Raw genomic sequence first — 13,649 nt, 5'->3', positions numbered from 1 at the left:
CGCCGCAGACAGCAAGCCAATCACTGCAATGCCCTTCTCTAAGATGGTGGTGACCAGGATCTATGTCATCACGCTGCCCACACTCTGCGTTCACCTTCATTGGCTGAGAAATGGCGCTTTTCGCGTCATTGAAACGCGACTTTGGCGCGAAAGTCGCGTACCGCATGGCCGACAAGCACAGGGGTCGGATCGGGTTTCATGAGACGCCGACTTAGCCAAAAGTCGGCGACTTTTGAAAATGATCGACCCGTTTCGCTCAACCCTACTAGCCACCACTACTTTTCCAGGTGAACCATCCCTACTCTGCACTCACGGGTTGCAGACAAAATCAGGTGTACAATGTACAACTCCATCCAAGATCCAAGTAACCACTGATACGTGGATCAGTAGGCATGGCCAAGGATTTTTATATCTACCTGCCCACTAGGTAACCGTAGTGGTGGCTGGGTGTGTGAAGTATAAGGCATTCTGGAGCATGTTGCATGACCACCGAGGATTGCTGGACCTTTCTCTGTCCATGTTGCCTCCTCTTCTTCCTACTCCCCTTCCTCCACCAGTTAGCATAACACTTGTACTACCAACTTCAGCACAGCCAGGGTGAAACGACAGCTATTCTGAAACTCATGTGTTTGAGGGAAAGATCCCACACTATGCAGGAGCTGTGGACACGGATCAAACAACAGAAAGATGAGTGGTTGGTGTCACTGAACATTAAGCCCAGCAAGGCGGTGTGCTATAATGAGTAGTGTTGAGCATTCCGATACCGCAAGTATCGGGTATCTGCCGATATTTGCGGTATCGGAATTCCGATACCGAGTTCTGATATTTTTGTGATATCGGAAATCGGAATCGGAAGTTCCCAGTGTATGGTTCCCAGGGTCTGGAGGAGAGGAGACTCTCCTTCAGGCCCTGGGATCCATATTCATGTAAAAAATAAAGAATTAAAATCAAAAATATGGATATATTCACCCCTCCGGCGGCCCCTGGACCTTACCGATGTAACCGGTAGCCTCCGTTCCTAAGAATGAGGAGCTTAGGACCTGCGATGATGTCGCGGCTTGTGATTGGTCGCGTGAGCGGTCACATGAGCGGTCACGCGACCAATCACAAGCCGCGACGTCATCGAAGGTCCTAAACTCCTCATTCTTAGGAACGGAGGCTGCCGGTTACATCGGTAAGGTCCAGGGGCCTCCGGAGGGGTGAGTATATCCATATTTTTTATTTTAATTCTTTATTTTTTACATGAATATGGATCCCAGGGCCTGAAGGAGAGTTTCCTCTCCTTCAGACCCTGGGAACCATCCAGGATACCTTCCGATACTTGTGTCCCATTGACTTGTATTGATATTGGGTATCGGTATCGGCGATATCCAATATTTTTCAGGTATCGGCCGATACTATCCGATACCAATACTTTCAAGTATCGGAAGGTATCGCTCAACACTAATAATGAGTGGAATCTAGTAGCAACTCTGGGCCTAGACAGTTTGATGCACATCCCTTTCTTAACCCATGTTGAATTTGATGTTGCAAAGCTTCCTTAAAAATTACCCCAAAATGCCAGAGCTGCTGCAGAAAGTCCGGACTTTCTGTGCTACTTACAGCGTTTTCACCCTGATGCTCACCTGTCTTCGTTGCTGTATCACTTCTGCCTTCCCACTCAACATCTAATATGCAACATACCCACAAGGTGGAACTCGACTTTGCATTTGCTGGAGAGACTGTGCGAGCTGCAGCAGGCAATAGTGGAGTTTCAGCTGCAGCACACACGGCACAATGAGTGGGCCTTCATGCGGATGTGTTTGCCATGTTGCACTGCTTCGAATACTCCACCAACTTGGCCAGCGCTGATGACCCCATCATCAGAATTACTATCCCACTTCTATGCTTGCATGAAAAAAAGCTTCGGGCGTTGATGGATGAGGTGGGGGCACAGGAAAGAGAGGAGTAGGTACAGGGACCATCCACAACATTATCAGGCCAGTTATCCACACATGGCTTGAAGAGTGGGTTCCTGTACAGCAGCCAGGTACACAGCTGTCCAGCCAAGGGACAGTTTTGATGCATGATGATGATGAGGAGGAACCATGTTCACAGGAGGGTGGTACTCAGAGCAGCTCACGGGCATCACTGGAGCATGGCTTGAGAGATGCAGAGAACCCAGATGACACCTCCCACTTAGGACAGCTTGTCGTTGCCTCTGGGCATCTTGTCACACATGAGCCAATACATGATTTTGTGTCTGCGCAATGACTGCCAAGTTGCTTGGATTGTTACAAGTGCTGATCACTGTGTGGCCTCCTCACTAGATCTCAGAAACAAGAACAATGTACTATCCCTAATTCCTTCACTGAATGCCTTACATCTATGGAGCATCCGGCATCACCTCCTTCTGATGAACCGTGAGAGCGGGGAAACGCGTCGAGGAGATACCGACACACGCTAAGTGACCCTAATTATCTATTGAGAGAAATTTTGTCTGGCATGTATTGGGCCCCCTTTTGTGGCTGTTTGGTTATTGATCTAATATATCGCTAATTATTTTTGGGACCATTACGGCTATCATCTCAGACTGTGTTGATATATTATAGGGGATTATAAGTGCATTTTGTGCGGTGTGTTTTGGTATGTTGTTATACTATGTAGAGGTACCTATATAGGTCCAATTGATTATACATCTGGTTATTTACTGTTTTTTTCACGACTGCTCTTAACTATTTTGTTTTCCCACCTGTAGTGTGAGGGATACTACAGGGGAGAAAGGGCTAGCCGACGTGGAGTGGGGGCGCCAAAAAAATCGATTCTTAGGGTGCCAACCCCCACAGCAAGGCAGGCATGAGTAGTAGGTGTAGTTAGGACCAGAATAGGTACATATATTGGTGACCTATTGTCCATATTTGTGATATCCATATTCAGTTTTTATAGTGGGTCAGGGTTTTATATTTATTAGAAATAAAAATGAAGTTTTAAGGGATTATATGTACACACACTTCACTGAAGCGGGATCATAAAGTGCAAGAATACAAAGGCATGTTCATAGACACGCTACTGATGGTGTTTCCACTCGACAGCTGGGGCTCAGTGGAAGATCAAGGCATAGGAGGATGAGGAGGAAGTCACCAATGTAGCAGGGGCACCAGCACCACCTTGGAAGTGAGGGTTAGCATGGCTGAAATGCGGAAAACGTTTCTCGCACGCCACAACATCCGTCACCACCATCTGATAAAGTCAGCATTAGCATGAAGCAATATTTCAACAACATAGTGAAAGCGTAGATGTCCAAATGTCTTAACGTAATGCAGACCCGTTGAAGCACAAACACTGTGCGAAACGGCCGTCGTCTCCTCCTGCTCGCCCGAGCTCCACTCCTTCACCCCCGGCCCTGAAGTTTTACTTATGAAGACTTAAATAAAGCTGCTATTTTTGGAAGAATGGTGAGTGCATTCCGTTTTTTCTTCTATCCTCATGGAATACAACTGTTTTTTCATGGAGTTGCACCCGTAATCTCCGTAGGTATGGCTGTCTCTGGACTAACAGGCGCTATCCTGTTGTGGATTCTGTTTGTGGGCTCCCTCTGGTGGTTACTGCTGGTACTGGGTGACTTTGGTGGGTTGCGGCCTTTGGTTTCCACCTGTCCATCAGAGGCTGGGTGTTTCCTATTTTACCTGGCCTTTCTGTCTTTCCCTTGCCGGCTATCAATGTATTCAGATGTGCTCTGTTTGGTTCCTGCCTACCTGCTCCCAGATCTTTCAGGATAAGCTAAGTGCTGATTTTCAGTTGTTTGTTTTTTTGTCCAGCTTGCTTATTATTTCTGTATGCTAGCTGGTAGCTCTAGTGGACTGAGGTTCTCCCCATGTGCCATGAGTTGGCACATGGGTTCTTGTAATCTCAGGATGGTTTTTTTTTGATTAGGGTTTTTTGCTGACCGCTCAGTCCCCTTTTGTATCGTTCTGCTTTCTAGTTTACAGCGGGCCTCAATTTGCTAAAGCTATATATATCATCTCTATGTGTGTGCCTTCCTCTTATTTCACCGTCAATACATGTGAGGGGGCAACTATATCTTTTGGGGTTCATTCCTCTGGAGGCAAGTGAGGTCTTTATTTTCTCTGCAGTACTAGTTAGCTCTTAGGCTGGTGCGTGGCGTCTAGAACCAACGTAGGCACGCTCCCTGGCTATCTCTAGTTGCGTTTGTCAGGCGTAGGGCAGCGGTCAGCCCAGGTTCCATCACCCTAGAGCTCGTCCGTTATTTATTTGTACTTTGCTTGTCCTGTGCTATCCCTAGCCATTGGGGATTCATGACAGTATAGCCGGCCCACAAAGTGTTAATTGTTTGGGCTGAAGCAGGAGAAAAAGAAGTGTTTAAGGGAAATTTTTATTTTTTTTTTCCCTTCAGAGTTTTGCTGCCTAGCCCTTAATTGCTGTCTAGCTGCTTCTTACCTCCTCTTAACCCTTGAATGGCTCTGATCTTAGCTGTTTAACATGGATGTCCAGAGTTTGGCTTCCAGCCTGAGTAATCTCGCGGCAAAAGTTCAAAACATACAGGATTTTGTTGTTCACACTCCCATGTCTGAACCTAGAATCCCTATTCCAGAGTTCTTTTCTGGAGATAGATCTACCTTCCTGAATTTCAGGAACAATTGTAAATTGTTTCTTTCTTTAAAATCTCGCTCCTCTGGAGACCCTGCTCAACAGGTCAAGATTGTAATATCTTTCCTGCGGGGCGACCCTCAGAATTGGGCATTTGCATTGGCACCAGGGGATCCTGCATTGCTCAGTGTGGATGCGTTTTTTCTGGCATTGGGATTGCTCTATGAGGAACCTAACCTGGAGATTCAGGCTGAAAAGGCTTTATTAGCCCTCTCTCAGGGGCATGATGAAGCGGAAATATATTGTCAAAAATTTCGGAAATGGTCGGTGCTTACTCAGTGGAATGAGTGCGCCCTGGCTGCAAACTTCAGAAATGGTCTTTCTGAGGCCATTAAGGATATTATGGTGGGGTTCCCTACGCCTACAGGTCTGAATGAGTCTATGGCTATGGCCATTCAGATTGATCAGCGTTTACGGGAGCGCAAACCCGTGCACCAGTTGGCGGTGTCTTCTGAACAGGCACCTGAGACTATGCAATGTGATAGAATTCAGTCCAGAAGTGAACGGCAAAATTATAGGCGGAAAAATGGATTGTGTTTTTATTGTGGTGATTCAGCTCATGTTATATCAGCATGCTCTAAACGCACAAAAAGGGTTGATAAATCTTTTGCCATTGGTACTCTGCAGCCTAAGTTCATTTTGTCTGTGACTCTGATTTTTTCACTGTCTTCCATTTCCGTCGATGCCTATGTGGATTCGGGCGCTGCCCTGAGTCTTATGGATTGGTCATTTGCTAAACACTGCGGTTTTAGTCTGGAGCCTCTGGAAGTTCCTATTCCTCTGAAGGGAATTGACTCTACACCATTGGCTATGAATAAACCGCAGTACTGGACACAAGTGACCATGCGCATGACTCCCGTTCATCAGGAGGTGATTCGCTTCCTTGTACTGTATAATTTACATGATGTACTAGTGCTTGGTCTGCCATGGTTACAAACTCATAATCCTGTCCTGGACTGGAAAACAATGTCTGTGTTAAGCTGGGGATGTCAGGGGGTTCATGATGATGCACCTCCGATTTCAATCGCTTCATCTACTCCTTCTGAGATCCCTGCGTTTTTGTCTGACTATAGGGATGTTTTTGAGGAGCCTAAGCTCAATTCGCTCCCTCCTCATAGAGATTGTGACTGTGCTATAGAATTGATTCCTGGCAGTAAGTTCCCTAAGGGTCGTTTATTTAATCTGTCACTGCCAGAGCATACTGCTATGCGGAATTATATTAAGGAGTCCTTGGAAAAGGGACATATTCGTCCATCTTCGTCCCCTCTGGGAGCAGGTTTTTTTTTCGTGGCAAAAAAAGATGGTTCCCTGAGGCCTTGTATAGATTATCGCCTTCTGAATAAGATTACAGTTAAATATCAGTATCCATTGCCATTATTAACTGATTTGTTTGCTCGCATTAAGGGGGCTAGGTGGTTCACTAAGATAGATCTTCGCGGTGCGTATAATCTGGTGCGGATAAAACAGGGTGATGAGTGGAAAACCGCATTTAATACGCCTGAGGGCCATTTTGAGTATTTGGTAATGCCTTTTGGACTCTCCAATGCTCCGTCAGTCTTTCAGTCCTTTATGCACAATATTTTCCGTGAATATCTGGATAAGTTTATGATTGTGTATTTGGATGATATTTTGGTGTTTTCTGATGACTGGGAGTCTCATGTTCTACAGGTCAGGAAGGTGTTTCAGGTTCTGCGGGCCAATTCTCTGTTTGTGAAGGGCTCAAAGTGTCTCTTCGGAGTCCAGAAGATTTCTTTTTTGGGGTACATTTTTTCTCCTTCTACTATTGAGATGGATCCCGTCAAGGTTCAGGCTATTTGTGACTGGACACAACCTACATCTGTTAAGAGCCTTCAGAAGTTCTTGGGGTTTGCTAATTTTTATCGTCGGTTCATTGCTAATTTTTCCAGTATTGTTAAACCTTTGACTGATTTGACTAAAAAGGGTGCTGATGTTGCTGATTGGTCTCCTGCGGCCGTGGAGGCCTTTCAGGAACTTAAGCGCCGGTTTTCTTCTGCTCCTGTGTTGTGTCAACCAGATGTTTCACTTCCTTTTCAGGTTGAGGTTGATGCTTCCGAGATTGGAGCGGGGGCGGTTTTGTCACAGAGAAGTTCTAATGGCTCGGTGATGAAGCGATGTGCATTCTTCTCTAGAAAATTCTCGCCCGCCGAGCGCAATTATGATGTGGGTAATCGGGAGCTTTTGGCCATGAAGTGGGCATTTGAGGAGTGGCGTCATTGGCTTGAGGGTGCTAAACATCGTGTGGTGGTCTTGACTGATCACAAGAATCTCATTTACCTTGAGTCTGCCAGGCGTTTGAATCCTAGACAGGCTCGTTGGTCGTTGTTTTTTTCTCGTTTCAATTTCGTGGTTTCATACCTGCCAGGTTCAAAGAATGTGAAGGCAGATGCTCTTTCCAGGAGTTTTGTGCCTGACTCTCCTGGAGACTCTGGGCCTACTGGTATCCTTAGGGATGGGGTAATATTGTCCGCCGTATCCCCAGACTTGCGACGTGCATTGCTGGAGTTTCAGGTGGATAAACCGGATCGTTGTCCACCAGAAAGACTGTTTGTCCCGGATGATTGGACCAGTAGAGTCATCTCCGAGGTCCATTCTTCTGTGTTGGCTGGTCATCCTGGAATATTTGGTACTAGAGACTTGGTGGCCAGGTCTTTTTGGTGGCCTTCCTTGTCTAGGGATGTGCGTACCTTTGTGCAGTCTTGTGAAGTGTGTGCTCGAGCTAAGCCTTGCTGTTCTCGGGCCAGTGGGTTGTTGTTATCCTTGCCCATCCCGAAGAGGCCTTGGACGCACATTTCCATGGATTTTATTTCTGATCTCCCGGTTTCACAGAAAATGTCCGTTATCTGGGTTGTGTGTGACCGCTTTTCTAAGATGGTTCATTTGGTGCCCTTGCCTAAGTTGCCCTCCTCCTCTGAGTTGGTCCCTTTATTTTTTCAGAACGTGGTTCGTTTGCATGGGATTCCGGAGAATATCGTTTCTGACAGGGGATCCCAGTTTGTGTCTAGATTTTGGTGGACGTTTTGTGCCAAGATGGGCATTGATTTGTCTTTCTCGTCTGCATTCCATCCTCAGACGAATGGCCAGACGGAGCGAACTAATCAGACCTTGGAAACTTATTTGAGGTGTTTTGTTTCTGCTGATCAAGATGACTGGGTTGCTTTTTTGCCACTGGCCGAATTTGCTCTTAATAATCGGGCTAGTTCTGCCACGTTGGTCTCTCCTTTTTTTTGTAATTCGGGGTTTCATCCTCGTTTTTCCTCTGGTCAGGTGGAGTCTTCGGATTGTCCTGGAGTGGACGTGGTGGTGGACAGGCTACATCAGATTTGGAATCAGGTGGTGGACAATTTGAAGTTATCTCAGGAGAAGACTCAGCAGTTTGCTAATCGCCGTCGCCGCGTGGGTCCCCGACTTCTTGTTGGGGATTTGGTGTGGTTGTCTTCTCGTTTTGTCCCTATGAAGGTCTCTTCTCCTAAGTTCAAGCCTCGGTTCATCGGTCCTTATAGGATCTCGGAGATTCTTAACCCTGTATCTTTTCATTTGGATCTCCCAGCATCGTTTGCTATTCATAATGTGTTCCATCGGTCGTTGTTGCGGAGGTATGAGGTGCCCGTTGTTCCTTTGGTTGAGCCTCCTGCTCCGGTGCTGGTGGAGGGAGAATTGGAGTATGTTGTTGAGAAGATCTTGGATTCTCGTGTTTCCAGACGCAAACTCCAGTATTTGGTTAAGTGGAAGGGTTATGGTCAGGAGGATAATTCCTGGGTGGTCGCCTCCGATGTTCATGCGACTGATTTGGTCCGCGCCTTCCATAGAGCTCACCCTGATCGCCCTGGGCGTTCTCGTGAGGGTTCGGTGACCCCTCCTCAAGGGGGGGGTACTGTTGTGGATTCTGTTCGTGGGCTCCCTCTGGTGGTTACTGCTGGTACTGGGTGACTTTGGTGGGTTGCGGCCTTTGGTTTCCACCTGTCCATCAGAGGCTGGGTATTTCCTATTTTACCTGGCCTTTCTGTCATTCCCTTGCCGGCTATCAATGTATTCAGATGTGCTCTGTTTGGTTCCTGCCTACCTGCTCCCAGATCTTTCAGGATAAGCTAAGTGCTGATTTTCAGTTGTTTGTTTTTTTGTCCAGCTTGCTTATTATTTCTCTATGCTAGCTGGTAGCTCTAGTGGACTGAGGTTCTCCCCATGTGCCATGAGTTGGCACATGGGTTCTTGTAATCTCAGGATGGTTTTTTTTTGATTAGGGTTTTTTGCTGACCGCTCAGTCCCCTTTTGTATCGTTCTGCTTTCTAGTTTACAGCGGGCCTCAATTTGCTAAAGCTATATATATCATCTCTATGTGTGTGCCTTCCTCTTATTTCACCGTCAATACATGTGAGGGGGCAACTATATCTTTTGGGGTTCATTCCTCTGGAGGCAAGTGAGGTCTTTATTTTCTCTGCAGTACTAGTTAGCTCTTAGGCTGGTGTGTGGCGTCTAGAACCAACGTAGGCACGCTCCCTGGCTATCTCTAGTTGCGTTTGTCAGGCGTAGGGCAGCGGTCAGCCCAGGTTCCATCACCCTAGAGCTCGTCCGTTATTTATTTGTACTTTGCTTGTCCTGTGCTATCCCTAGCCATTGGGGATTCATGACACTATCCACACCGGCTCGTTTCTATAGTTAATTGTGTTGGGCAGTGCCGTTTCTTTTCTTTTCTTTTTCTTTGATAGTAATCAGTGAGGGGTCTGCCCTATTTAACTTTTGAGTCTACAAATTGGACACATGGTCTTAGTTTGCCTTTTGGGCCTACGAGGGGCTGGACTGTCCTGTGGCAAGTGTATTGTCGGAACTCGTGTTTAGCACTAGAGATGGGCGAACCGGAACAGTAAAGTTCGACGTCCGTACAGAACACCTACTGTTCAGGCATGTACATCGAACCTGGACTTTATCAGGAAGTCTGTGTTACTGTTAGGGTTCAGATGCCCAAATACTGGGTGTTTGTCTTGCTGTCATGTGCATGGCAGCACAGCAAACACTGTTTCTGCTTGGCGGTGAAATCACCCACGCCGGTCAGAGAGCCGCGGTTCCCACGCTGTCAAATGACAACAGGAGCGCTCAGCCGTGATCGGAGGTATAAATTTTACCTCCGGTCACTGGTGTCAGCTGATGGGACTACAGCTCCCATCAGCTGACACTTACTGCCTGCCGCTAATAACAGTGAGCGCAGGAGCGGCGGATGGGAGTATTCATCATCTGTTCCTGCGCTGTAAATAAATAATGTAAAAAAACGGCGTGGGTTCCCCTGTATTTATGCTAACAAGCCAGACAAAACTCACAGCTGGGGGCTGCAACCCTCAGCTTTCAGCAACAGCAAGGCTAGTTATCAAGAATAGAGGTGTCCCAACACAGTTTTTTTTAATTATTTAAATAAATAATAATAAAAAAATGCCTTAGGGTCCTCCTTTTTGACAAACAACCTTACTAAAGCAGAAAACTGGGAGCTGGTATTCTTAGGCAGGTAAGGGACCATGGATATTGGCCCCTCCAAACTAAATATAGCAGCCCGCAGCTGCCCAGAAAAAGGCACACCTATTACATGCGCCATTTTTGGTGCTTTGCTCGGCTCTTCCCGCTTGCCCTGTAGCGGTGGCAAGTGAGGTTCATATTTGTGGGGTTGAGGTCACCTTTGTATTGTCCGGTGACATCAAGCCCACAGCTTAGTAATGAAGAGGCGTCTATAAGACAACTATCCATTACTAATCCTATAGTTGTATGGTAAATAAAGACACAGCCAGCATAAAGTCCTTTATTAGAAATAAGACTAAACACAGTTTTTCATTTTTATTTAAACGCCTAATCCCAAAGAAGCCCTCGATCTCTTGTAATAAAAGTAAAATAATAAAAATTAAATATACCATACTTGTCCATCATTCTGTCCCATGCCGTAATCCATGTCTGGGGGATAAACAGTTTTCAACCTGGACGGTGCCACGATGCGATCATCCAGACTGAAAATCACTGGTGAACGAGCTGCTGTCAGCACAGCCTCAGTGACTAGCGATGACGTCACTGAGGTTACATCTGGCCGAAGTTTGGCACTCCCATTGCTTCTGCTCACCAGGCCCCATACTCCAGTAAGGACAGTAATTCCCTGATGGCAGCCCTGGTCACACACACTACCTGTAGATTTTCTACACTGGTTTGTAGCTTTCTATCACTCCATTCATTGCTAAGCTATCAGCTGTACTATCTCCTAACAATCCAGATTCATTTCAAAATTGCAAATGCATTTCCTGCTTCTGCTTTTATAGAGGCTATGATAGTAGTCCTTTCTGATTGACCATGTCATGTGAATGTTGAAAGACATTGTAGGAGAAGAATCCAGCTCAACGATGCAGTGAAGAATCCGTAACTTTATTTCACTTCAAAATAGCGTGTAAGGACAAGACATCAGCATGATAAAACCAAGATCGACGCGTTTCCGGTGACTAGGCACCCTTAATCATGATTAAGGGTGCCTAGTCACCGGAAACGCGTCGATCTTGGTTTTATCATGCTGATGTCTTGTCCTTACACGCTATTTTGAAGTGAAATAAAGTTACGGATTCTTCACTGCATCGTTGAGCTGGATTCTTCTCCTTTTATGTTTGCCTGCGCCCTGACACAGCGGTTCCGTGCTCCGAGCCTCCGGGAATGTCGACATGGTGAGCTGGACTTTGTTTTTTTTGAAAGACATTGTACAGAAGCTTTCTTGTCCACATCTAGGTCATGTGAGCTTTCTCTGGTTAATGTTATCCTCTGCAATGGGAAAAGTGGCTTCCGTGTTAACAGAATTGTAAATTGTTTAAATTTACCAAGTTCCATGAATTTGTGGAAATTCAACACAAATATGATTTGCATCAAATTAATTCACTCATGCACTCATGTTAGTGGTTAAATGCAGAGAAGTTGTAAAAAAAGTGTCCAATGGCTCCAGTTATGAAATATTTATCCTATATCTTAACTGTTTTGACTTATAATGTTTAGAAAGTAATGGTGTCTTATAACTTTTTTTAGATTCAGTTACTTGCTTGACGTGTCCATGGAACGAGTGGCCAAATTCTGAAAAATCACAATGTCTGCCAAAAACCATAGAATATCTTTCTTTTGAAGACCCCATGGGAACAACATTTACTGCCATCAGTCTTGGCTCCTTCCTAACCCCCATTACGATTATGAAGATGTTGATACACCATAAAAATACACCTCTAGTAAAAGCCAACAATTACTGCATCAGTTGTCTTCTCTTGATCTCTTTATCCCTGTGCTTTCTTTGTCCTCTCATGTTCATTGGCCATCCCAAAATTGAGACATGTCTTCTCCGACAGGTAGCATTTGGAATGACTTTTGCTCTTTGCATCTCTTGTGTTTTGGCCAAGACCATCATTGTGGTCTTTGCCTTTATGGCCACCAAGCCAGATTTGCAAAAATGGATCAATCCCAAGGTGTCTTACATGGTTATTATTAATGGTTCATTTTTTCAACTCATTTTGTGTCTCATCTGGCTGTCTCTTACTCCTCCATTCCCTCAACATAGCACAAACTCTAAATCTCCAATAATTGTCATAGAATGTAATGAAGGTTCTCCCGTTGCCTTTTGGACCATGTTGGGTTATCTTTTCCTTCTGGCAACTATTAGTTTCATTGTGGCTTTCCTGGCTCGGGGACTTCCCAACAGATTCAATGAAGCCCAATTTATTACATTCAGCATGTTGGCTTTCATCAGTGTCTGGATATCCTATATCCCAGCTTCCCTCAGTGCCCAGGGCAAATATACAGTGGCCATGGAGATATTTGCCATTTTGGCCTCTAGTTGGGCTCTAATCATATGTATGTTCTTCCCTAAATGTTTTATCATATTGTTCAGACCTGAGATAAACGTTAGAAAATATTTTGTAAGAAGTTCTATATTAACAAAATAATTTTAATAAATGTTTGAATTAATCATATTAATATGTTTTTAGTATTACTATTTGCATAATTTTTGTTTTTAATTGCACTAATTGTAATAAATATGTATTATATTGTTGCATACATATTTATACATAAAAATATATCACCAGAAAATAAATTGTATGTACATGGACACTCATGCGCATGGCTGTACACATACTCTACATGCACACTCATGCGCATGGCTGTACACATACTCTACATGCACGCTCATGCGCATGGCTGTACACATACTGTACATGCACACTCATGCGCATGGCTCTACACATACATGCACACCCAGCTACAAGGCTTTAGACATAGAAACATGCACACACTCAGAGGTACGTTACACATATATGCATACATACACTGTTGCACTCATTTACACGTATGGTGCACACACAAATGCATACATTTGTTCAGTTCTCCAAGACTTTCAGGACTCCACAAAGATGGTAAGCGGCGATGTTGCCATAGTCAGCACAACTATCCCACTTCTGTGCCTACTTAAACAGTCCCTGCTCACAATTGCTCATGAAGCTTTGCATGTGAACCAGGTGGAGATGGAGGAAGACATAACATAGAGAGATTGTAGAGCACCCAGTCTCATATCATCTGCTCAGCATTAATTTGGTAACAATGTGGATGCTGAGGAGGAGGAAGAGGAGAAACAGGAGCTGGTGGCTAGTGCAAAAAAGGCTAATAGCCACACGACCATCACCCCATCTCTACTACATGGATGAGCTAAGGATGGGAATGAGGAGCAAGAGAGGGAGGAGGAGATGATGGAGACTGGAAATGTTGGCAGTATGGAGCATAACACTTGACACTTGAACTTATGGCTGACTATGTACCTCTGCCTTTCCCGTGAACCTCTTGTAATATTCATCTAGGCAAAAAAAAGAGTACTGGTTGTTCACACTGCTCGACCTATGAAACAAGGAGAATTTTGCATCTCTTCTTCTTAAGATGGAGAGGTCTTCTAAATTGGTGGTATACCAGAAGGCCATTGAGGAAAATATGTTGAAAAAATT

The 13,649-nt window shown here is 45.1% G+C and overlaps 1 protein-coding gene across 1 annotated transcript in view; it reads left to right on the top strand.

The window, feature by feature from the left end:
* LOC143774814 (vomeronasal type-2 receptor 26-like) overlaps positions 1 to 12,602 on the top strand; it is a 47,597-nt gene extending 34,995 nt beyond the window's left edge. Inside the window, exon 3 of the mRNA XM_077262583.1 lies at positions 11,698 to 12,602. Coding sequence (XP_077118698.1) covers positions 11,698 to 12,602 — 905 coding nt within the window. The remainder of the gene's footprint in view (positions 1 to 11,697) is intronic.
* The last annotated feature ends 1,047 nt before the right edge of the window (positions 12,603 to 13,649 follow it).

The sequence above is a fragment of the Ranitomeya variabilis genome, chromosome 5, assembly GCF_051348905.1.
Source record: "Ranitomeya variabilis isolate aRanVar5 chromosome 5, aRanVar5.hap1, whole genome shotgun sequence".
Classification (NCBI taxonomy): Eukaryota; Metazoa; Chordata; class Amphibia; order Anura; family Dendrobatidae; genus Ranitomeya; species Ranitomeya variabilis.
This window is presented reverse-complemented; position numbering and strand designations above follow the sequence as displayed.